We start from the raw sequence: 22,365 nt of genomic DNA, 5'->3' as shown, positions 1-22,365 counted from the left end.
ACTTCTCCCTTCCCTCCCCTCCACCTCTCGGTCCCATTTCCCGACCCCACGCTGCCCTGAGTGGACGCCCTGTGCGGCTGGAGGGTCAGGGAGGGACAAAAGCTGGCAGGGGCGGGTCCCGGGCCCAGGGCGGGACGAAAGCTGGCAGGGGCGGGTACCGGGCCCAGGGCAGGATGAAAGCTGGCAGGGGCGGGTACCGGGCCCAGGGCGGGACGAAAGCTGGCAGGGGCGGGTCCCGCTTGGGGAGTGTCGCGCTCGGCCAACGAGAGCGCAAAGGCCGCCGCGGGGGCGCTCGCGGAACACTAGGTTGCCGAACGGATGCGGGGACCCAGCCCCAGAGGAGGGGTCCTTGTCCCCAGTTGCTCCAAGAGGCGGGGCGGAGCTCACCTCACCTGACCAGTGCTCAAGCGAAGGTCCCGGATCCCCGAACCCCCGTGCAGCGTCGAGCCTGTGCCCAAGGAGGTGCCCCTGACGTGCCAGCGGGGGCTGCCCCGCTCCCCCCCGGCCGCCCCGCACCGGGCTATGGGAGGGCGGCGGGACCCAGCTCCCAGGCCCTCTGCGCTGTCACCTCGCCCTGCCCCAGGCTCTGTACCTTGGGCCCCAACTGTGAGGTGTTAATTTGGCCAAAGGTAGGGCAGGCCTCTGTGCCGGGGCAAAATCCAGTTTCTTCCGGTTTGGGGGAGGGGAGGGAGCGGTAGGACGGAGGCAGAGCGGCTCAGCGGGGCGACCCGGAGAACCGCTCCAGAAGCCCGGAGGTCTCCGGAAGGCAGGCCTTGCGCTGCCTTGGGCTGCCCTGCGTTGGGGCAGGTGCGCCGGCGGCCTAAGGGGCCCGCAGAAGGCCCTGAGCCGACCGCAGCCAGCAGCCGCTCTGAGCCTCAGTTTCCCTCTAAACGCAGGGCACGACGCCTTCCTGTGTGAGGCACCCGGGGCACTGAGCGGGCCCGCGCTGCGGGTTGGGGGTCCCTGTGCCCCTCCCACGGAGGCTGTGTGCCTGGAGACCAGGAGTTGTCAGAGGTGGAGGGGAGGGCCACCTGCCGTGTCCTCCAAGGTCAAGGTGTCTGGAGAGCGGGACTGAGGGACCCTAAAATGCTGTCCTCTCCCCCAGGCGAGGCCAGGCTGGGCGCCGCCCCACTGAGCCTAGGTGACTCAGCACCTGCGCCCAGATCAACAGGACTTTTGCCCCTGCCCCTCCAGCCTGCTTGGATCTCTCCCAGGTCTCCCTGCGACGACTGCCTGGGATGCAGGGAGCGGGGACCTCCAGGGGCCGGGGCCAGGCCCCAGGCAGGATGGGCGCTCTGGGCCGGCCCTGGCTCATCCGACTCACCTACCTGCTGACCACCCTGGAGCTTACCTGCCTCTTCATGCAGTTCTCCATCTTGCCGGTGAGTGAATCTCCCGCCCCCTGAGCCGCGCCAGCAGCTGCCCTCACTGCCCTTCCTGCCTCCCATCTGGGCAGCGGCAGAGAGTGGGGTGAGGCTCGATGCTGCCAGGGCCCCGTACCACACATGAGCCGAGTAAGGAGCCCCCCTCAGCACGATCCGTGCTCTGGCTGCACCGCCAGCCCTGGAGAGGAGCCCTAGGGACCCATCCCCAGGCTGAGGACCTCCCGGTGGCAGCACCTCCAAGAGGCTGTCCTTACTGTTCCTCCTACCTGGGGGCCTTTGCCCTATCTATCATCCACCCCAAGCCTGGTCCTGGCTGCCCCGGGCCTCGGTGCAGATCGCGCCCTGGGAGAGGCCTTCCTGCACCCGCCTGGCCTTTCCACCCCCTCGTCCTGCCCGGTTTCCTCGGCATCCCCCCAGCCCGCCCGCACCGGACAGCCTACTCCAGGGGTATTGGACCATCTCGCTGCCCCCGATGGGAGGCAGGACCCGATCCCCTCGCTCTGCACTCAGAGCTCGCCTGGCTGACAGCGGGCTGTGGCTGGCCGCCCGTGCCGGGCCACCCACCCCCCATTCACGCCTTCTTTTCACTCTGGTGTATTCATTCAGCAAACCTCCACGGAGCAGGCCCACGGGGTCTCACCCTCCCAGGGCAACAGCATTCAGGGGAGCTTGGAAGAACCTAGACCCCCAGAGGTTCTTTTGTGTCTGGACTGTTGCCCTGGAGATTTTCGTGAGCAGCCAGGGTCAGGCTGGCCCGGTGCTGGGGTGCGGCCGCTCAGAGGAAGGACCCGGCCCCACGTGGTCAGCAGGCCAGGCCGGCAGGTCCGCGAAGCCGAGGCCTGAGGCAGCTCTAACTGAGGCCAGTTCTCCGCTCACGTTACCCCAGGAGTCTGAGGCTCAGAAACGCCTGGGACCAAAGTCACCCATCACCACGCAGCGCAGGCAGAGTTCGGGCCAGCCTGGGGCCTTCCACACTCCTGCTCCCCTCCTCCTCGCAGCCCTCACCACCCGGGCCTGGGAATCTGGGTGGCAGTGGGTAGTGGCCTTTGCCCCCATTCCAGGCATGGCAGGGGCTGCAGCCAAGTGGTGAGCCCACGGACCCCTGCCCACCATGCCCCCAAGGCCGGCTCACTCCCACTACAGGGCCTGGGGTCAGGCCCCAAATATCCTCCTTAGCAGTGGGGCAGCCTGGGCAGGAGCCTTGGTGTCCTCATCATAAAATGGGTTGTGCCTGTCCCTCCCTGGTAAGGTCAGTGCGGGCGGAGGGAGTGAATAGTTAGAACAGCCGGGCACCGGGCAAGGGCGGAGCCGCAGCCGCTGGCGGCCGGCTGTGCCGCGCTCTGTGCTCAGCCCTGTGAGCTGACCTGTGCTCAGCACTCAGAACATGGCAGAGCGCAGAATGGACTAAACAGCCCACCCCTGAGAGCTGGCGGTCACCTGCGTGCTGCGGTGAGCGGCGAGCGCCATCAACAGTAAGCGCAACGCTAGATTGTGCGGCGGGAAAGCGGAGGGCGGGGCCCGAGTGCGGGATGCCAGGAGCACCGCACTGAGAAGGCAGCGTTGGCGCAAAGGCTCCAGGGAAGCCGCACAGACACCCAAGGGAGAGTGAGCTGAGGCGGGGAGGGGCCGCCCCCACCGTACTAGGAGGACTCCGGGATGGTGGTGGCTGGAATCGGGGCTATTTGAGGGGGGTGTGAGAGAAAGGGGGTCAGGGATGACACCAAGGGTTCAGGCCTGAGCCCTTGGGAGGATGGCACCAGCAATGGACAGGAGGCAGTGGCAGGCGGAGCCAGCGTTCGGCGGAAGACGGGAGCCCAGGTCAGGACACAGCGAGCTGGAGATGATCTTAGACGCCCAGTGCTCCGCAGTTCAGCAGCAAGGTCCGGGCCGCTCTGAGACTCTGCAGTGGGGATGGTTACGGGGTGAGCTCCCCGAGAGCGGAGGGAGGAACACGCAGTGGCAGCCAAGAAGGGCCGGGAGACCCAGGACAAAAGAGGGTCCCGGAGGAGGGAGGGAGCTGGCGAGGCAGGTGCCACTGGAGGGGGAGGCAAACTGGAGCTGACCACTGGAGGTCGCAGCGTGGAGGCCTGCTTGGGGGGTATGGAGTGGGAAGGGGAGCAGGACGGCTTTGGGGGCAGCTGCAGGGGAGGGGTCAAGAGAAGGCGGGAGACACACAGGAGAGTGCAGGCTCCAGGGCAGCCCCCCAGGAGGGCACCGTGGAGAGAAAGGGGGAGAGAGGAGCTTTGGGAGCTCCGTCCCTGGGGAGGTGAGAGGCTGGGGAGGTGACTCAGGTGGGCGAGGACAGGTAGGCAGGCAGGTCGGTGGGCAGGTGTGGGGATGGGGAGCTGGGCTTCACAGCAGCAGGGGTGGAAGGGGAGGGAAGGAGGAAGCGGGGGGGGGGGTTTACTAGGGGGATGGGGCATGATGACCCGTCAAGTTCACAAGCAGAGGAGAGACCCTCCAGTCTGAGTGACGAAGCTGAAGGAAGAGGAGGCAGGGGGCACAGGGGACCACTGATTGCCCTCAGGACTGGAGCCACGGGAAGGAGTCTCAAGCCCGCACTCAGGGAGAGCCCAGGGTCAGAGCTGGCGCTGCCGTTACAAAGTGCCAAAGACCAGGGGGCTTTGAGCAGAAGTTTGTTGTCTCAGCTCTGGAGGTGTCAGCAGGGCCTCGCTGCCTCGAAACCTGCAGGAGACCGTCCTTCTCGCCCCAGCTCCCCGCAGCCCAGATGGCCCTTGGCTTGTGGCCATGTCGCTCCAGTCTCTGCCCCCAGCTTCAGGTGTATTTCACACTGTCACCCTTCTGTGCGCATCTGTGTCCAAAACTCCCCTCCTAATAAGGACACAGGCCACCCTCATGTCCTTACTTTGGCTTGACTGTCTCTGAAAGACCCTATTTCTTAAGAAGGTATGAGGAACTAGGGCTGAGGACCCCAACACATGAATTGTGGGGAGACACAATCCATCCCATATTAAGTGGGATCATTGGAGGGAGGGTCAGGAGCTCAGAGGCCAGAGAGGGGCAGGAGCAGCTGCAGGGGCATTGAAGTCACAGAGAATTAGGGCAGGAGAGGATGGGGGCCTGGGGTCCCAGGGACTCGTCAGGTGCCCTGGAGGGACACCGTCAGGGACCTGTTCCTCCCTGAGGGGCTGGGGGTCTTGCAGAGTGGACTGTGTCCAGCTGGGCAACCGGCCACGGTCACTAAGTTGCTTTGGGACAATCTCGCTCTTCAGGAGCTACCGTCATCCCTGCAAAGCTCTGAGTGAATGAAGACAAGATGGTGGGGGCAGGTGCTCCGTCCGAGGTGTACCCCGAAGAGGGGACGGAGGGCCAGCGCTGCCCCCACCGAGTACTGCTATCCCTAGAGACCACTACGGCTCCCACGTAAGAGCTCAGGTGGTTCTGCAGAGTCACCAGAGCCCAGGCCCTCTGTTCCCTCCACCCCCTGCGCATCCGGGGATCCCAGATCCCAGGCCTAGGGTCCCCCCCAGACCCTCTCCATGGGCTCCCTCCTGTGTTTCAGTATCTGTCGCGGAGGCTGGGCCTGGATTCTGTCGTCTTTGGCTACCTGCAGACGACCTTCGGCGTGCTTCAGCTGCTCGGTGGGCCTGTGTTTGGCAGGTACAGTAGGCAGAGGGTGTGGGGGCCCCGACCCCACGATGACTCAGGCCTACCCCTCAGAGGTGACAGACTGGGTCCTAACCTCACGCTGGCCACCTCTAGGGCGAGCTGCCCAGGAGCTTGGCCCCAGCTGGCTCCAGGGCGTCCCAGCCTGTGCCTTCCGCCAACTGGTTGTGGCCAGAGTGGGAGTTGGCGAACAGCTGGGGGCAGTAATGCCCAGCCACTGAGCTGTGAGTCACACCATCAACTTTGATTGAGAAGGTGATTCTGGGGCCCAGTGCCCACTGGGACCCAGGCAGGAGCTCCAGGGACGCCTGGTCTCCATGCTGCGGGGACGCTAGGCTGGGGACAGGACGGCGGACGTCCTCCCACAAACCACAGCAGACGGAGCAGCAGGGCGACGGGCCGGATTCACCTTCGGAGAAACGTTCAAGCAGAAAAGAAGGGTCCTGCAGGCAGGGCCAGCAGGGTCTCGCAGGGTCTCTCGGAGCCAGAACACTCGGGAGAAAGGCGCCGGCTGATCCGACCCGACCTGGGAAACGCTTTCCGTGAAAGGCCCTAAAACGCAGGCCGGCCCCTTGCTCCGTAGGGTTCCAGCATTTATTTTTACACCGAGTGGGACTGTCCCCAGGTCGGACCACCCCAGCTCGCTGCCACACTGGGCCCACGTGACGGGGAAACAGGCCCAGGCCGCACCCCCTCGCACCCCAGCCTCCCTTGGGGGGACCTTGCCTGGGGGCACCCAGCTTGGGGAGACCTGACTGCCCCCCCGCCCCCAGGTTCGCAGACCAGCGCGGCGCGCGGGCGGCGCTCACGCTCTCCTTCCTGGCGTCCTCGGCGCTCTACCTGCTCCTGGTGGCCTCCTGCAGCCCGGCCCTGCCTGGCGCCTTCCTGCTCTTCGCCTCCCGCCTGCCCGGCGCGCTCATGCACACGCTGCCAGGTAGGCCAGGGAGGGCCAGGTGGGCTCGGAAGGGAGGGGCCTGGCTCGAGGTCCATGGGGCCGCCGCCGGGCTGGGTCAGGGGGTGGCACATCAAGGGTGGAGGGGCGATGGAGGGCCGGGCGGGGTCAGGGGGTGGTTACGTCGAGGGTGGAGGGGCCATGGAGGGCTGGGCAGGGTCGGGGGGTGGCACGTCGAGGGTGGAGGGGCTATGGAGGGCCGGGCGGGGTCAGGGGGTGGCACGTCAAGGGTGGAGGGGCCATGGAGGGTGGCGCCCGGCCAGGGGCAGCACCCGGGTCGGCGAGGGGTCAGCCAGGGTCCCGCGCCCTCAGTCCCTGTGCCTCCCCAGCCGCCCAGATGGTCATCACCGACCTGTCTGAGCCGGAGGAGCGGCCCGCGGCCCTGGGCCGGCTCGGCCTCTGCTTTGGCATCGGCCTCATCCTGGGCTCCCTGCTCGGTGGGACCCTGAGCACCGCGTTCGGGTGAGTGGCCAGGCCGGGGACCCTGGCGGGGCAGCCGGGAGGCAGCGGGGCTGCTTGGTGGGGAGAAGGGAAGGGGCCGGGCCGTGTGGTTGCTGGAGGGCCGGGACCCGCCGCACCTGAACTGCCTGCCTGGTAGGCCAGGGGCCCCCCAGGGACCTCAGCTCTGTTGCGGGGGTCACTCCAGCCCTGGATGAGAGCGGCCTCCGGCGGCCTGAAGGGAGCCAGGTGCCGCCAGGTGCGGTGGACGGGGCTGGGTGGGGGAGACGCAGACGGTCCAGGTGGGTTCAGGGTGAGAGGAGCCCATGGGAAGGACAAGGACGAGGACAGGAGAGGGGAGGTCCCTGGAGGGTGGCTGGGGTCTCAGGGACAGCTCAGCCTGCGGTGGGTTGGGGGCAGCGAGTGGCTAGAGTGAGGAGGAGGAATGGGGATGGGCACCGGCAGGACCCCCATGCCACCCCCCCCCACAGGGACTCTGCAGCCCCGGCAGGCGGGTTCCAGGGGTTTCCTCGCGGGGACTCGGCCCTCGTTCTCGCACAGGGATGCGGGCGGGTCTGGCACTGGCGTGGTGAGCAGCGTCCCCGCCTGCCCGGCCACATGGCCCTCCTGTCCCAGGCTGCCCTTGCTTTTCCCAGCTGCCCGCGGAAGCCACCGCTCACTTCCCTCCCCTCCCAGCAGCCCTCCAGATGGCCTCTACCCCTGCCCACACCTTCCAGAACATTCCGTCAGCTTCTTTGCCCGCTTTCATCCCAGGTTCTGAGGGGCGTTCGGCCTGACGTTGACATGTACCGAGGCAGAGCCCGACACCTTCGGCGGGTGGGAGCCGAGGCCCCAAGCGAGCGGCTCTCCCCACAGCTCCCCGTCCCGCCCGGGCCCGGGGCTGGGGGCTGTGCAGGGAGCTGGAGGAGCCGGGGGCCGGGGCTGACCCTCCAGCCGCTGTGGCTGCTGCCGGGAGTGGTGGGGACAGGGGAGGGTTTGTGAGTGACCTTGTGGCCCCCCTGCTGCCTTCATCCCGCCCAGATGGGGCAGGGGCCACACAGCTGCCCCGGTGTTGGCCTGGCCTGTGGTCCCCACCCTGTCCTCACGGGGAGGTCAGGGAGGCCGGGGAGGCAGGCTCCAGAACCGGGGTGGCCCGCGGCGAGGGCAGCTCCATCTGTCACCCCAACTCCTGGCTTAGCCTGGGGCGGGAGCCTGGGGCAGCTGCTCTCGCACAGCCCGGCCTTCCCCTTCCTCGAGAGAAACTGAGGCATGGCGAGGGTGCTCCCTGGCTTCCGCCCCCTGCCCGCCCCACCCCACCGCACCCCCACCCCTGTCCCCTAAAAGGCCCCGGTTGTGCCCCACACCCACTGGTGCAGGAGGGAGGAGGAAGTGACTTGGCCCTCAGGGCCCGGGGCAGGCAGTGGACTAACTGGTTTGGGCCCAGCCCAGAGCCCGGAGCTGGGAGACCTGGCTGCCTGGGGAGGGACTGGGGAGAAGCCACAGCTACGAGCCCCCTCGCCCAACTCCAGTCTGGGCACGTCGGGCACCACAGCGCCCAGCCCCTCGGGGGCTACCTTCTCTGGTGGACACAGCTCCCAGCGACGCGTGTGAGAGGGGGTGCGGGCTCAGCCTCCGCCCCAGCCTGCCAGGGCTACCGCCGAGTGCTGAGCAAAGCTGAGGGGGCCGCGGGGACATTTGTGACAAGGGGCCTGTGGTGTGGGCAGGGGCAGGTTGGGGGCTGTGTGGACGTGGAGCCCAGGCCTCGGGAGGGGTCCGTCCTGGAGGGGAAGCGAATGGGACTTGCTGAGGGTGGCGGGGCGTGCAGGGCGGAGGGGAGTCAGGGGGACCCCAGGGTCTCCGGCCTGAGCAGCCAGGGGGCTGGGGCCTCTGCGGGTCGAGCAGTTTGCGGAGTGGGGGCGGCCAGGAGTCCAGTGCTGGGCGTGTGGGGTGTGAGGTGCCGTCGGACGTCCAAGGTCAGTGATGAGGGCTCCAGGGTCAGGAAGGCCCAGGCTGCATGTCAGTGTGTCCAGCTGTCAGCCTGGGAGGTAGGTAGCCTCATGAACGGGGACTGGCAGACTGGCCCGCGGGCCAGTGCAGGCTGCCGCCTGTGTTTGTCAGCGAAGGTTGTTGGTGCGCAGCCGTACCTGTTCGCTGACGTGTGGTCCATGGTGCCTCCGTGCTATGGCAGCAGGTGGCATGGGGAGAGGACCACTGAGCCCCAGCGGTGGCCCTGCTGGAGAGAGGCAAGTGAGCCTCCAAGCAGGCGGCCCCCGCGGGGGTCCCCAGGCCCTCACATTGGGCGCTGGAGGAGACCCAGCCCCACCTCTGGGCTTAGGGTTAGGCCAGCCCAGCTGCGGCCACAGCAAGGACTCCTGGCTCTTGGCTCCCTGGAGCTCTCTTCCCCCCACCAAAGGGCCCAGGATTCGAGCAGACACCACCAGTCCTGCTGAGAGCTTGGTGGCTGGGCTGGGCCATCCAGTCACAGGGGCAGTGGCCAGGGCGCCTCCTGAGACGCGAGTGTCCCCTGCTGGCCCTCCCGGGCACTAGCTGGCCCGTGGGTGGTCCAGCTCTGGCTCCCCATTGCCCCGATGGAGCCCTCGGTGAGTCGGCAGAAATTTCCGTGAACCTTATCCGGCCCCCGTGGTGGGAACGCAGGCCCCCAGGGCTCGCAGACGCACCGGGCCTCAGCCTGCGTGAGCCCCCGGCAGCCCTTACCCTGCCTCCGCCCCCAGTGGTGACGGCTCCCTGGAAGCTACTGAGCAGACATTCAGGGCTGCCCTGGACAGCCTCGGGAACCGGAGTGACTCACAAAGGCCAGCCGGGCGGCCTGTGACGCGGGACGGCTGGATGTAATCACCCCAGTGGGCCTCCGCCTCCCCGCAGAGAGAGAACCTGGGCATGCTGGGGCTGGGAAGCGCAGACCCCACAGTGGCTGAGAGTAGCGGCTAGGGTGGGGCGGGGTGGGCCTGGGAGGTGAGACGTCACTGTGGAAGGAGCGGCTGGGCCAGACCACGTTCAGGCCAAGGGACAAGCCTGTGCAAAGGTCCCGGGGCAGGAAGGAGCTTGTGGTCTGGTTGGAGGCTGTGTGGTTAGCCAGTGGTGGTAGACTGGGGTCGGAGGGGGGTTAGGCCAGAGAGGGCTTTAGGACCTTCTTGGGGGGGCCTGGACGCCAGGGGAAGCTGAGTCAGGAGTGGCCCCCCCCCAAGGTCTTCATTTCCAGACGTGGTTCTGGCCACGGTGTCGTGGGGCACGGAATGGGTGGGAAGATGGCTTTTCCCCAGCCTTAGGCTGGACATCCAGTGACTCTCTGGGTCCCTGCCCACCCCTCGTGAGCCAGGTGTCACGTAAAGCCAGGTCGCAGCTGATCCAGACTGTCCTCCAGGGTGGACGAGAAGGGGCCACAGCCCAAAAGGCCTCACCCACCATGGGTTAGTCCCCAGTGGCAGGGACCTCAGTGCCTGCTGTCCCCTCTCAGAGCCTCAGAGCAAGGGGGGAGGGTGACCAGCTTGGTGGGGACTTGTCACTTTGGAGTTAGACAGGAGGCGGCGGAGGAGATGATGACGGGGGCACCCAGCTGGGGACTGGGTGGGAGGCAGCGTCGAGGTCGCTGCTGTGCAGCCAGCCCGGGATGCGGGCCGCCGCTTCCAAAGGCCTCCCTGGGCCAGGAGGGGGCAGCCGTGAGCCCAGGCTTCATTTTCATATGAGGGAATGAGGTCACCCAGCAAGGTGGCCAGAGATGTCCCTCGAGTCGTGCCCAGGGTCCTTTCAGCAGCATCCGTGTGTCCGTCTGTCCAGCCTCCTGTCTGTCCACTCGGCCAAAAGAAGGAGGCGTGGACAAGACAAGCTAAGCTGCCCGTGCCTTCCTAGTCGCGGCTCCGTCGATAAAAGAAGGTGTCCAATGAGCCGACGGAGCCGTCGCGGGATCCTCCCCACGCCGCCTCCTCTCTGGTCTTGTCCGGGGAAGACGGAGGGAGCTCCGAGCAGGGAAGACGAGGATGGCCTGGCCTCTCCCGGGGCCTCCCCCGACCTCCCAGGGTCCCTAGGGCCCCTTGACCCCAGGCTCTGCTGTCCCCCAGGGCAGGCCTGGCCTTTGGTTCTCTGGCCACCATGCAAGGCACAGCAGCGACCTGAGTGGCTGCCTCTGTCTTGTGTGTTTCTGGAGCATCTGGTGAAGAAAGCAGGTTTTGTCCCTGCCCGGCCAGGCCCCGAGCAGTGACGTGTGGGCCTCGAGGCCAGAGTCCTGGAGAAAGGGCCCCTCTCTCTGGGACTGGCCACTTGGGCTGGGGTGTCCCTCCTCACATTGAACATCCACTCGTGCCGGCTGGAGGAGGGGCTGCGCCCAGCCTCGTCCCTTCCCGGGGACCACAGCAAACCTCACTCTGGGACCCGGTGCCCTCTGCCTCTCCTGCCTGCTGGCCAAAGGAAGGGCCTTTCACGCACCCGAATATCCAGCACCCTGGCAGCGCGTGCGTGTGGCCACGTGCAGCCACACCGCCGCCCAGTGTGAGCCCGTGGCCCCAGCCCGAGAGGCGGGGGGCGGCTGAGGCCTGGCCTTGCTGCAGCTTGCCGGCGCCCCTGCGCCAGCTGGAACCGAGGCCCTGCCTGCTTGCGGGTCCCGCCAGGGCTCCGGCAGAGCCTGTGCGCACACGCGTGTGCGCAAACACTCGTGGCTGTGAAGGGGAGGGGTGGAGGAGGTCCTGGCTTTGAACTCTTTGGAGGGGCACAGGCAGCTGTGCTGGCCAGGACTCTGAGCCGCACTTGTCCCTGCCCCGAGGCCCTGACCAGGGCAGACTCGGGGGCTCCGGCGAAGTCCGGGGCAGGATCTGCGCCGTGCACGTGAACTCACACGCTCGTTCCATCATCTAACGGTCACCAAGTTTCACCGCCGGGCCGACGCAGGCCCCCTGCCCTCGGGCGCCAGAGTCTGGCCATCTGGTAAAGTCAGCCCTTCTGAGACCTGGGGCCCAGAGATGCTGTCCCATCTGGGAAGGAGGGCCAGGGCCACACCAAGAAGGGCCGTTGCAAGAGTTTGCTGAGTCGCTGAGAGGAAGGGATTTCAGGCCATGCCGGGCCTGGAGGCCTCACAGCTGTGCTCAGTGAGAAGTTCCCCATCTCCTCCTGTCCCCTCAGGGCAGGGGGTAGGCCAGCCCTCAGAAGGAAATGGTGACAGAACAGCCAGCGTCCAAGTGCCTTGCTCCCGGGCGATGGGCCGCCTGCTCCTTCTGGAGGGGTCACAGGCGGGGTCCCGTGCGCGAGGCGAAAGCTGAAGGGGGGACAGAGTCGGCCGCGGGTGGCCCGGCAGGCGGAAGGCAGACTGAGCGATACGTCTGGGGGCGTTGCAGGCTCGGACCCCAGGCCGAGGCACCCCCAGGCCAGTGTGCCCCGCCCCTCCAGGAAGTGAGGAGGGTCCTGATTGTTTGGGAGGTGGTTTCGAGGGCCCAGGAAGTGCCAGGCCTGTCTTCGTCCTTAGCGGGGGTGTGACCATCCCCAAGACACAGTGCGGTCCCCGACACCCCTCCCCAGGGACACACACCGGAGGCCTGCCTTTTGGGTCTTTCCTGACCTTTGGGAGCCGGCCGTCCCCTGGGAGGGTCCACAGCCCCAGGCTCTGCCCCAGCCCTCCCTGGGCCCCCCACCCTGGCCTCGCCCCTACCCCTGAGGCTGCCAGGGCCCACACACGGTGAGAGTCAGGGAAGGGGGGCTCTGTCCTTCCTTCCTCTGTCGCCGAGTGTGGCAGGCTGTGGGGACCTGGGCAGTCAAACTGGAGCTGTTTTCAGCCACGGAGGCTCTGGCGTGACCGGAGGGCAGGTCGGGGTGCTGCTGGGGGCCCCTGCACCCTGGGACCGGCACCCTGAGCAGCCATGGCTGTTGTCCCCAGGATTGAGTGCCCGGCTGTTGTGGCTTTCGTGGCCAACCTCCTGGGAGCTGGCCTCAGCGCCACCTGCATCCCCGCCAGCACCAAGCGCGCCAGCGCTGACACCCAGGCTGCGCCGCCAGGTAAGCGCCGCTGGTACCGGGCGGGCAGGAGGCACACGCTCCTCCGGCCACCAGCCAGGCCTGCTGAGGGGCATGGAGGGGAGTTTGGGGGCTCACACCGGCGAGCGGTGCGGCATCAGACAGCCCGAGGCCTGCGGCCAGGGAGGACCAGGAGGGACCGCAGGGTGGGGGGGCCCCAAGACTCAGCGTGTCCAGGTTGATGTGCGGGTGCACAGCCCAGCTCTGGGCGAGCAGCGGGTGGGGGTCAGAGGGCAGGCCAGGCCAGCCCCCAGGAGATGTCGGGGCTCCTCAGAGGGGTCCCTTCTGCGGCGGCGCTGGCTGAGCCCCAGCCCCACGGGCCTGGCACACTGCTGGACCCCCTGCCTCTTTGCCCAGGGACTAGGAGCCAGTCTGGGATGGAGAGAACCCCCCCAGGGACATTCTGGGATGAGGCTGTGACGGGGTGACCCAGAGAGTCCAGCGGTGGGGCGGGGGCGCGGGCCAGACCTGCACAGGGACGGGGCCAGCTGGGGAGGCGGGGGGGGGGCAGGGAACCCACCAAGCCCACTGGGAGGCCCACGACACCGGTGAGAGCTTGAAAGTGTCCGGTGGGTCAGAGCCTGGCGGTGACTTGAAGCCACCTGGGAGCAGCTGCCAGGCCGCGTGGGTTGGGGGTCCAGGGCCTCCACCACTCCGCACCCAGGCTCTCCTGAGCACCTCCAGGATCAGGGGTCCCCAGGGCCCTGGGCAGTGTGATGAGCTGCTCGGTGTCCACCCGGGGGGCAGCGGAGGGGCTCCGGGAGTGTTGTCAGCTCCCATTCCCTCGGGTGGCACCAAAGCCAGAGGCAGGAGCCGGCGTGGGCACAAGGGCGTCTGCCCGGCCGTGGGCCTGGGGCGGGGAGGCTGCAGCCGCGCCCCCGGGACGCCGGGTTAAAGGCCTCCAAGGGGTCTGACTGGCCTCTCGGGTGCCCAGGCGGCCCCCAGGCCAGCGTGTTTGACCTGAAGGCCATCGCCCGCCTGCTGCTGCTGCCGGGTGTCCTGCGGGTCTTCCTGGTCAAGGTGGTCTCCGGCTTCCCTTCAGGTGAGTCCCAACGGCCGGCCCCAGGCACGCGGGGCCAGCTCAGCGGGCAGTTCCTGCGTCCCGCGCCGCACACCCGCCCACGCCGAGTCCCGAGGTTCAGGCAGAAGGGGTGTGCGAGGAGGAGAGGACGAGGAGGAGGAGGGCAGAAGCAGTGTCTCCCGCTCCCCTCCGGCCCCTCTAGTCGCGGCCCTCGGGGAGCCACGGGAGGGTCCCTGCGTGCAGAGCCCCCCATTACCTTTCATTCTGACTGACCTGCTCTGCGGCTCCCAAGTCCTCTTGGGACTACCCGAGCGCAACGACCGCAAGCCTCTGGCCACTCGCTTGTCCCGGTCACCCGGTGAAGGGATGGCTGCCCCAGCCCCCCTCAGTGGACGCCAGGGCACCACTGACCACGGACGTGGCTGGCAGTGACCGTGGCCCTCAGCGGCCCTGTCTGGGACCGTCCGGCTGGGACGCCGGGAAGCAGGACAGAGGAGAAACTAGTGAAACCGCTTGCAAAGCTCCTCGGGTGCCAAAGGGGTCAACTTCGACCTGCCTCGTGTGACGCTCAGCGAAGGCCACGGGGCTGGGGGTGCTGCCCCCACCTTCTGTCCCCCCAGCCCACCGACATCACCAGCTTCAGTAATGGGGGCTTTGAGAGCTCAGCACAGGGGGCCACGGGTGGGTCTGGGGCCAGATCTGCCCGTGTGGTCAGCCTCGGTCCGCCTGCGGCACCTTCCTGCTCAGTCCACAGCTTAGCGGTCCCCAGGGGAGCGGCTTTCTGCAGGGCTCCGACAGGATCCCAGGGAAAGGTCTCCTTGGCCACGTGCCCCTCCCCGAACCAGGCACAGGCCAGGCCAGGGGTGCCCACCCAGCGAGGAGGGAGGGCTGGGCGCTGTGGCAGGGGTGAGGTGACCCGCGCCCCTGCCTGCCGTCTCTGCCCAGGGCTCTTCATGATCATGTTTTCCATCATCTCCATGGACTTCTTCCGGCTGGAGGCCGCCCAGGCCGGCTACCTCATGTCCTTCTTTGGGATCCTGCAGATGGTGAGTGGGCGCCGGCGCACGGGGTTCCCAGCGGCGTCCGCGCTGTGCTCCGACCTCCCTGGGTCACTGCGCGAGGGCTTCCAGGCCCCCCTGCCCCTCCTCTGCCTCCCTGCGAGCCTCGGCCCCTGTCCCTCCTCGAAGCTGGAAGCGCTGCTGTCCCTCGCTGCAGCCCCCCTGCCCAGCCCCAAGCCCGCGCACCCAGGGCCCACCGTCGCCTGGAGGTCCTGTCCGAGGGGAGGCGTGTTCCAGTGAAGGCTGGCGAGCCCTCGGCCTCCTGTTGGGCAGCAGGTCAGGGCTCCACGGGCACCAACGTCATGTGCACATCCGTGTGCCCGGCAGGGACAGGACAGGGAGGGGGGCAGCCCCCAGCAGTGGGGCACATTGTGAAGATGGTGGCCTCTGGCCTCCGGTGGGCAGCCGGCTGCGGTCTGCGTCCGCCCGCCTGCCTGCCGGCCGTGTGACCAGAGCAAGTTTCCCAAACCCTCCGAGTCTCCCTTCTCACCTGTGCTGCGCGGCTGGCTGCCCCGCCCGCCTCACGGGGCCGTCAGGTGGATCACGGGACCTAACGCGGCAACATGCCTAGAACAGGGCCGGGCACCTCCGCGGGCTCCGCAGCAGCGGGAGCTGGCGCTCTGAGGTCGCGCTGTCGCTGCAGGAGGCCTCTGGAGTCTCCGGTGGGGCCGGCGTCCTGTCTGCCAGCCCCGGGCCCAGCTCCCAGCCCAGGCCCAGCTCCTCCTGGGCAGCTGGGCCAGACCCTGTGGTGGCAGGGACAGGTGGCAACGTGCCGCCGCCCAGGACCCTGACAGCCGGAGGGCAGGAGGGGCTATTTTGGGACGGGGCGGGGGGAGCCGGGGGGGCCCTGGGATGCTCGCAACCTCTCCGGAAGTGTGTGGCATTCCTGGCGCCTCAGGCCCTGGTGCTAAAATAGCCGCTCCTGGGGGGGGCCCCCACCGTGGGCGGAGGTGGCCTCTGCTCTGTGGGCGTGGAGTGGCCGCCCTGGTGGGAAAAAAGATAAACAGAGAAACAACAACAGTAACAATAATCTGTTGCCAGACGCGGGCCTGGCTCTGAACAAGGCGCTCCCAGCCACTGACCCTGGCCGAAGTCTGCAGACCCTCCAGACCGCCGGGACGATGCTGGCAGCCTCTGACCTAGGGTGGGGGAGGGGTTGGGCCTGCCTCGGCTGCAGTGGTGACGCTACCCGAGAGGGGCCTGGGGTGGTGACCCACACCCTGGGGACACCTTGCAGGGCACATGGGTCCTGAGCTGAGGGGAGGGTCCTGGCGGCCTTGCAGACTCTGTTCCCTGAAGGCCTCCTGCGGGAGCCCTGCGCTGGCCATTCCGAGGGCCCCAGGCGCTGCGTGCCCAGGCCGTGCAGGGACGGAGCTCCCTTCCACTGGGGCAGGTGCGCCCACCCGGCACACCTGTGGTGGCTCGGGGTCACAAGTCAGGGGGGGAGAAGGAAGGGTCTCTAGAGCAGCGAGGGTGCAAGTTTAGCTGGGGCGACGGCTGCAGGGAGCCAGCGAGGGGACAGGCGGGACAGGTGGGGAAAGGTGGTCTGCAGGGGCGGCAGCGTGGGTCTGAGCAGGGGCCCTGCAGAAGCCAGGGTGCTTTAGGGGGCCCAGGGACGCTTTGGGGGTGGTGGGGCAGTGGGGGGCAGGCTGGTGAGTGGGAGGTGAGGAGGAAATGGCCGGCTCCCGCGGCAGCCCGAGCGCGGGTGAGGAGCGGCGGTGTCCGAGTTCACGGGAAGTGGAGGCGCACACCCGTGCGCGCGGACGTGGGTCTCGGTGTTTGCGGTAAACGCTGAGTCCTGGACTCGAGCCCCTCCTGGTACGTGGTCTCCTCTTAGACGTATTGCACGGACTGTGGCTTGTCGAATAGATCTTCCTCTGAAAAACGTTTAAAAACTCCAGAAAACCCAAAGAGGAAGCGTGTGTCAAAGTAGGATTGTTTTAAAGGATATTCACGTTTCGGGGACAGTCTCGTTGTGCCTGGCAGGAAGGGAGACAGGGATTGGTCCAAGCGCGGTGGTTCTGCAGGGCCGGGCCTGCCCCCAGCACACGGCCCCCAGTGTGGTCCCGGCCCGTCCTGCTGGGTGCAGGAGGCGAGATGACCACGTGGGGAGCGGCCCGTGGGCCGGGCCTGTCCATCTGAGTCGTGCCCGAACCCCTGGTTCCCTGGCTTGGGCCTGGCCCTGCACCCCCACCCTGCAGGGACCTCGGTGCCGTCCGGGCGAGGGCTGCAGATGGTGCGGGGCCTTCCCGGGCCTTCTCTGAGGAGGGGCTGCTGCGGCAGGGCTGGCTGCGGTCCAGGCCTCCCCCACACCCACCTCCGCCCTCTCTCCCTGGACTAGGTGACCCAGGGCCTGGTCATCGGGTGGCTGAGCAGCCGCCTCTCGGAGGAAGCGCTGCTCCGGGCCAGCGTGCTGGTCTTCGTCCTGGTGGGGCTGGGCATGGTGAGCACTGCCCCCACTGGCTGCCCCCACGAAGGAGGGGTCCCAGCCCCACTCCCCTGACCTCTGCCGCAGGCATGGCACCTCAGGCCACATCCCACCGGCCAGCCTCAACCCTCCACCCCAGCCAGGGCCAGCCCCGAGCAGGCAGCAGTCACGGTGGGAGGAGCCGGCGGGGCTGCAGGGAGGAGCCCGCTGGCCCTGTGCAGCCCCTGCTCAGCGTGGCCCTGCTCCCTGCCCTGTGCCAGGCCATGATGTCCAACGTCTTCCACTTCTGCCTGCTGGTGCCCGGCCTGGTCTTTAGTCTCTGCACCCTCAACGTGGTCACCGACAGCATGCTGACCAAGGCTGTCTCGGCTGCGGACACGGGTGAGCTCCCCATCTGGGGCCGGGCCCTCCCTCCAGGCAGCCTGCCCAGCTGCCCAGGGGGTGTGGGTGGGCCGGGCGGGCTGGGTGGTGGACCGGTGCAGGGCCGTGGGAGGAGGGCTGCCTGGAGGCGGCGTTAGGCTTGGCTGTGACCCACAGGCAGGGTTTCGCTAATGGGGAGGATGGGAAGCTGGCATTCCGGGCGGGGGCCAGCTGAACAGGGGTGTGGAGGTGTGGATTTGGACAGCGCCTGCAGAGGCCCTTGGGAACACAGCCCGGCAGCCCAGAGAGCTGGGGGAGGGCCAGCCAGGACGGCGGTACCTGAGGGTCGTGCCCGCCAGGCTCCAAGGCCTGGGGCTCCTGCTCCCCTTCCCTGAGGTGCTTCCTGAGTGAATGAGTGAGTGAGGGACTGAATGCACATTAGGAAGCCCCTAGGCCCCTGGGGGAGGACACAGGCGCCCCCAGACAGGCACCTCTCGGCCCCAGCTTGCTTTCCTGAGGCCGAGGAGTGTCCCCCTTCCAGACTGGGGGTCCCCGGCGCACTGCAGGTACACACCAGCTCAGGCTCCGGGGGCTGGCTGAGGTCCAAGGCCTTGGGGTTCTTCCAGGCCTCCCCAGCCACAGGGCCAGGGTGCTCAGGGGGCCTGGCACCCCGGTCCACCCACCCACCCAGGTGGGAGTCAGAGGGCGAGAGGCCCAGATGGGAAGGGGTGGGGGAAGGGGCCGGAAGGGGCTGCCCTGGGCCCTCCGAGGCCTTCCAGACGAGGGTCTCTCTCCAAATGGGCTGGGCCAGGCTGGGGGCACTTTGGAGAGGCTGAGAGGAGGGAGTGGGGAGCAAGGCCTGGACAGGTGTGCCGGAGCCTGGGGTAGAGCAGGCCAGCCGTGCCCAGGGCACCACCCTCAGCTTGGGAGGAGCATCGCATCCGGGCTCCCAGCCCCAGCCTGGGAACGGGGCGGAGGGGCCGGTAGTTCTGCAGGGGCGGGGGAGGGGGCGAGGCTGCTCTTAAATTACACCCCCAGCCCTCCCCACCCCGCCAGGCCCTGAGCCAGGTGGAGCCTCGCCAGGCCCTCGTCCTGTGACCCGCTGGGAATCCCCAACTCTGAGGGGCCTGGGGGACCCCTCTGGGCTTGGGGCCACAGCTCAGCGCTTTTAGGGGGCTAGGAATTGGGCAGAGGGCATCCTTCCACCTTGAATTCTGGGGGTGGTCCCCTTGCTTAGAGCCTGCTGCCCGCAGCCTCATGTAGTGTCCATGTGCATGTCCACCCTGGGGACAGCTCCAGAGGGGCATGGAGACCCCCTCAGGCTCAGGTGGGGGGTGTCGGGGAGCTGCAGGGCCAGTGGCTGGAGGAGGGGCTGACGGCCAGGAGGCTGCAGAGGCGGCACTGGGGGGTTGTGCCCACCCTGAAACCCTGGCCTCAGAGCCCTGCCGTGTCTCAGCAGACTGCACCCTCTCACCAGCCCTCAGCGGCCAGCGTGGGCCTGGGAAAGGGCCCTGAGAGCCAGCTCCTGGCAGCCCCAGGCCAGATGCCACCTCCCTTGGCAGGCCTTCGGGGGCGGGGCCTGCTGCCCACGACCTGTGGCCCCATTCCCAGGCTCCTCCTTCACTGGGGAACTTTCTGGAGCAGGGAGGAGGCTCGGCCCCACGTCAGGGAAGCTCCGTGGCAGCCCTCCGCACGGCTGGCCGGGTCGCCCGTGGGAGCAGACTGGGGGTAGCCAGAGCTGCGCTGTGCTCCCAAGGCCAGGGTGGGGAGGACCAAAGGCTCAGAGCAGGCAGGTGGAGACGCTTGGGGCGTTTCAGGGAGTATTCTACGCAGGCCAGGGATGTGGGGGCCGGGTTGGGAGGTGGGGGTGGGTCAGGAGAGATGGGCGGCCAGGCTATGTCCGGGAAGTGGGCATCCTGCCAGGGACCTGCCCAGGGCCTGACTGCCGTCCCCCATCCCCACCCCCAGGGACCATGCTGGGCCTCTGCGCCTCTGTGCAGCCGCTGACCCGCACGCTGGGGCCCACCCTCGGTGGCCTGCTGTACCGCAGCTTCGGTGTCCCCATCTTCGGCCACGTGCAGGCCGCTGTCAACTTCCTCCTCCTCCTGATCATCTGGAGGGATCCCACGCCCCGGAAGAGGGACAAAGTCTGGTGACCACCGCACCTAGTGCAGACTGGCAATAAACTCCCTTAGGACTCTTCCGGCCTGATTCCTGTAGCTCCCACAGGGTCTGTCTGTGTCTCTCACCGGGGAGGTGCAGCTCAGGGGCTGGAGGGCTTCCTGGAGGAGGCAGCTGCAGCTGGGCCCAGGGGCTCTGGCCAAGACAGAATCACCCGTTTGTTCCCAGCCATTAGTCCAACCTCCAGTCCACCAACGTGGACAGGGAGGAGTCCCCCTGCTGTCGTGCAGACGGCTCGCTCGCTCATGCCCAGCCTGCAGTGGCGCCTGCCTTAGAGGGGAGTGTGTTTGGTTTGAGAGATCAGGGCACTGGACACTCAGGGCCACTTGAATCTGTGCTCCTGGGAAAATAAATAATACAAGAAAGGTCAGGGGAGTGAGGCTGGGGAGATCTAGGGAACAGGCCCTCACCGTGCCTCGGAGCACACAAGCCCTGACGCCCCATCCCAGACTGCACCGGGGACGCTGGCCCGGTCTCCGGAAGGGGCCTCCTCTGGGGTCTCCCTCTCTCGGCCTCTTCATCCTGGAGCCGATTTGTAGGGCAGGCCCTGTGTAGCCACCTCCCTCATGCCACCCCCAGCTCCGGGCTCCCCAGGGAGGGGGCAGTAGGTGGGAGGCCAGCCCAGCTGCTGTGACCGAGTGACCAATGAGCGAGTGATCTGGAGAGAACAACCTCAACAGGGCCTGCAGATGTCCCCTGGACCAGGAAGGCCACCCCTCCTCCCTCAGGCTTCCTTAAAAAGTTATTAAGACGGAATCCCCAAACCTCAGCATCCCATGGGCCCCAAACTGGAAGTGGCCCCAGAGAGCTGAGACGCACCCACCCCCGGCCGAGAGCACCCACTGCCAGGGACCGGCTCTCACCTCCAAACCTCGGCCATGCTGCGGGCGAGGCTGTGGGCGGGAGAGGCCCTCGGCTGGCCAGCGCAGGGTCCCTCGCGAGTCTTCTCTGCTGTCTTCAGGGGGATCGTCCCCTTTGCGCAGAGGTTCCACAGATAGTGCTGGGGAGAAAATCCCTTGCAGGGAAGGTTCCCTCTCCGGACCTGGCATCCAGGACTCCCACAGGCCACCCAGCAAAGGGACAGCACCTCCCCAGCCTGTGTCGGCTCCCTACCGGGCCAAGGCTGAGTGACAGAGACTAGGGCCCAGTTTGGGGCTTCACTCCCCTCACTGCTACCTCCCTACCCACCTCCCTCCAGCCAGAACAATCCAGAAACCAAGGCCCCTCACAGGGCAGAATCAGTGCCTGAGCCCTCTTCTAACCGCCTGGGCTTGTTCTCCACCAACAGACCCTCTGGGTGGGGGACAAACCAGAGTCCTGCCTGCCAGGTAGCCCTGACGCAAACTGTCTCGGTCCATCCCTGTCTACACGGGTTGCAGCCAAGCAGGGAAGGCAGAAGCGGCCAGCTGGCCAGGTAGCTCAGGAAGCAGCAGAGGGCTTCCTCTCCACCCCCACTGCCATTGGGCCAGCCCCTGGACGCTCAGGGACCTCAGCCTCTTGCCACTAGAGACAGCCCAGACCGTCCTTCCGTTCCCCAAGGAACAACGCCCACCCTGCGGGCCCTGGCCAGGAGGGCTGGCAGCCTGACTCGAGCTGCCATGCTCCAGCGGGGGCAGACAGCCGGAGGGCTGACCCTCCTTCCGGCCAGTGGCTGGACAGGTGTCATGTGGGCAGGAGGGTTGGTCAGAGAAGGTCACCCCAAGCACATGCAGCAGCCGCTCGGATGGGGCGTTTGTGAGTGAACTCCAGAGCTAACATTACAGGCCGCACTGTCCTTCCCAGGACACACCCAGGAGGGGAAGGTAGCCAGGGCCAAGCCCCAGGCACTTCCTGGCCTCTGGGGAGGCGGCTGCGAAATGAGGGGGAGGACCTGGCCCAGATGACACCATTCACTAAAAGCCACGTCCCACCCAGTGCTTTTCAGACCAGGGCGGGCACCCTGCCGCCCCATTCTAGCCTCAACCCTCCCGGCAGGAAGCTCACTGCACCACAGCAGATGATAGAAAAAGGAACTGCTCAAGTAATTTATTTGGAATGGACACATTGATGCAAAAACAAAATATTAAGACAAAACGGTGTCATGACAAAGACCCATCAAAATAAATACATAGATAGTCCAATAACTTAACGCGCCGGCGCGGCGGGGCCAGGCTCCGCACGCCCGGGAAGGTCCTCCTCTACGCGCAGGTACGCGGCGGCCGGGGCTCCCGCCGTCCCGGGCACCTGCTTGGCGCGGCCCTGCGACGTCGGGGCGGACTCGTCCAGCGTGTGGCTCTGCGGGGAGCGGGCCGGCGTCCAGCCTGAGTGCCGCGGGACCCGGCGCAAAGGGGCAAGCGACGGCTCCGGCCACGAGACTTCGTGGCGCCAGGTCCCCCGCTCCCCTCCGGAAGCATCTCCCGGCGAGGCAGGGCTTCCCCCGACGGCCGCAGTCCACTCGTCCTCCCCGGGCCGGGCCGAGAGCGGGCGCGGGCGGTGCGGGGCTAGGACGCGCGGGGCCCGGGTGGCGCGGGCGCGGCGCGCTCCTGGCGGCCGCGGAAGTCCTGCAGCGCGCGGCGGTTCTGGAAGTCGATCAGCGCCAGCGTGATGGCCGCGCTCCAGCAGCTCTCGCCCGCGCAGCGGAAGTCGATCTCCTTGCGGTCGGTGGTGACGATGGTGAAGTACACGTACTTGCCCGTGCGCTCCACGCAGTCCACCTTGAGGATGGAGTGGAAGCGCAGCTCCTTGGGGCGCGCGCCGGCGCCGGCGGGGAACAGGCTCAGGCGATCGGGGGTGAGCACGCCGCGCTTCTTCTTCCACAGCTGGAACAGGCTGTCGCTGCGCTTCTCCAGCTCGCCCTCGCGCAGCACCTCGCCGGGGGTCTTCATGTCGGCCGGGCGCGGGGCGGCGGGCGCGGGACGCAG

General features: G+C 67.5%; 2 protein-coding genes across 4 annotated transcripts; one reads left to right on the top strand and one right to left on the bottom strand.

Moving 5' to 3' along the window:
• The first annotated feature begins 270 nt into the window (after nt 1-270).
• Nucleotides 271-19,474, top strand: SLC22A18 (solute carrier family 22, member 18). Of its 3 annotated transcripts, none has more exons than XM_012665587.1 (11): nt 271-629; nt 1,215-1,382; nt 4,909-5,006; nt 5,786-5,946; nt 6,294-6,426; nt 12,281-12,399; nt 13,352-13,459; nt 14,384-14,484; nt 16,838-16,939; nt 17,185-17,305; nt 19,253-19,474. In XM_012665587.1, the coding sequence occupies exons 2-11, from the start codon at nt 1,239-1,241 to the stop codon at nt 19,438-19,440; spliced, it is 1,275 nt and encodes a 424-aa protein (XP_012521041.1). In that variant the 5' UTR covers nt 271-629; nt 1,215-1,238; the 3' UTR covers nt 19,441-19,474. The 3 variants fall into 3 exon arrangements, with proteins under 3 accessions (XP_012521041.1, XP_012521040.1, XP_012521039.1); XM_012665586.1 differs by having other exon boundaries at nt 1,195-1,382; XM_012665585.1 differs by having other exon boundaries at nt 1,106-1,382.
• Nucleotides 19,475-21,485: 2,011 nt separating this feature from the next.
• Nucleotides 21,486-22,359, bottom strand: PHLDA2 (pleckstrin homology-like domain, family A, member 2). The gene has a single exon (XM_012665341.1). The coding sequence runs from the start codon at nt 22,327-22,329 to the stop codon at nt 21,946-21,948; it is 384 nt and encodes a 127-aa protein (XP_012520795.1). The 5' UTR covers nt 22,330-22,359; the 3' UTR covers nt 21,486-21,945.
• Nucleotides 22,360-22,365: the final 6 nt, after the last annotated feature.

Source organism: Propithecus coquereli, unplaced genomic scaffold, assembly GCF_000956105.1.
Source record: "Propithecus coquereli isolate 6110/MARCELLA unplaced genomic scaffold, Pcoq_1.0 Scaffold120, whole genome shotgun sequence".
NCBI lineage: Eukaryota > Metazoa > Chordata > Mammalia > Primates > Indriidae > Propithecus > Propithecus coquereli.
The sequence above is the reverse complement of the archived record's forward strand: the minus strand, read 5'-3'. Positions and strand labels throughout refer to the sequence as shown.

Excerpts from the sequence above, each read along its gene's own strand:
- PHLDA2 (XM_012665341.1), bottom strand. The coding sequence starts at position 22,329 with ATGAAGACCCCCGGCGAGGTGCTGCGCGAGGGCGAGCTGGAGAAGCGC.
- SLC22A18 (XM_012665587.1), top strand. The coding sequence starts at position 1,239 with ATGCAGGGAGCGGGGACCTCCAGGGGCCGGGGCCAGGCCCCAGGCAGG. Across the intron at positions 5,007-5,785 it reads GGTGGGCCTGTGTTTGGCAG|GTTCGCAGACCAGCGCGGCG; the intron begins GTACAGTAGGCA and ends CCCCGCCCCCAG. Across the intron at positions 14,485-16,837 it reads TCTTTGGGATCCTGCAGATG|GTGACCCAGGGCCTGGTCAT; the intron begins GTGAGTGGGCGC and ends TCCCTGGACTAG.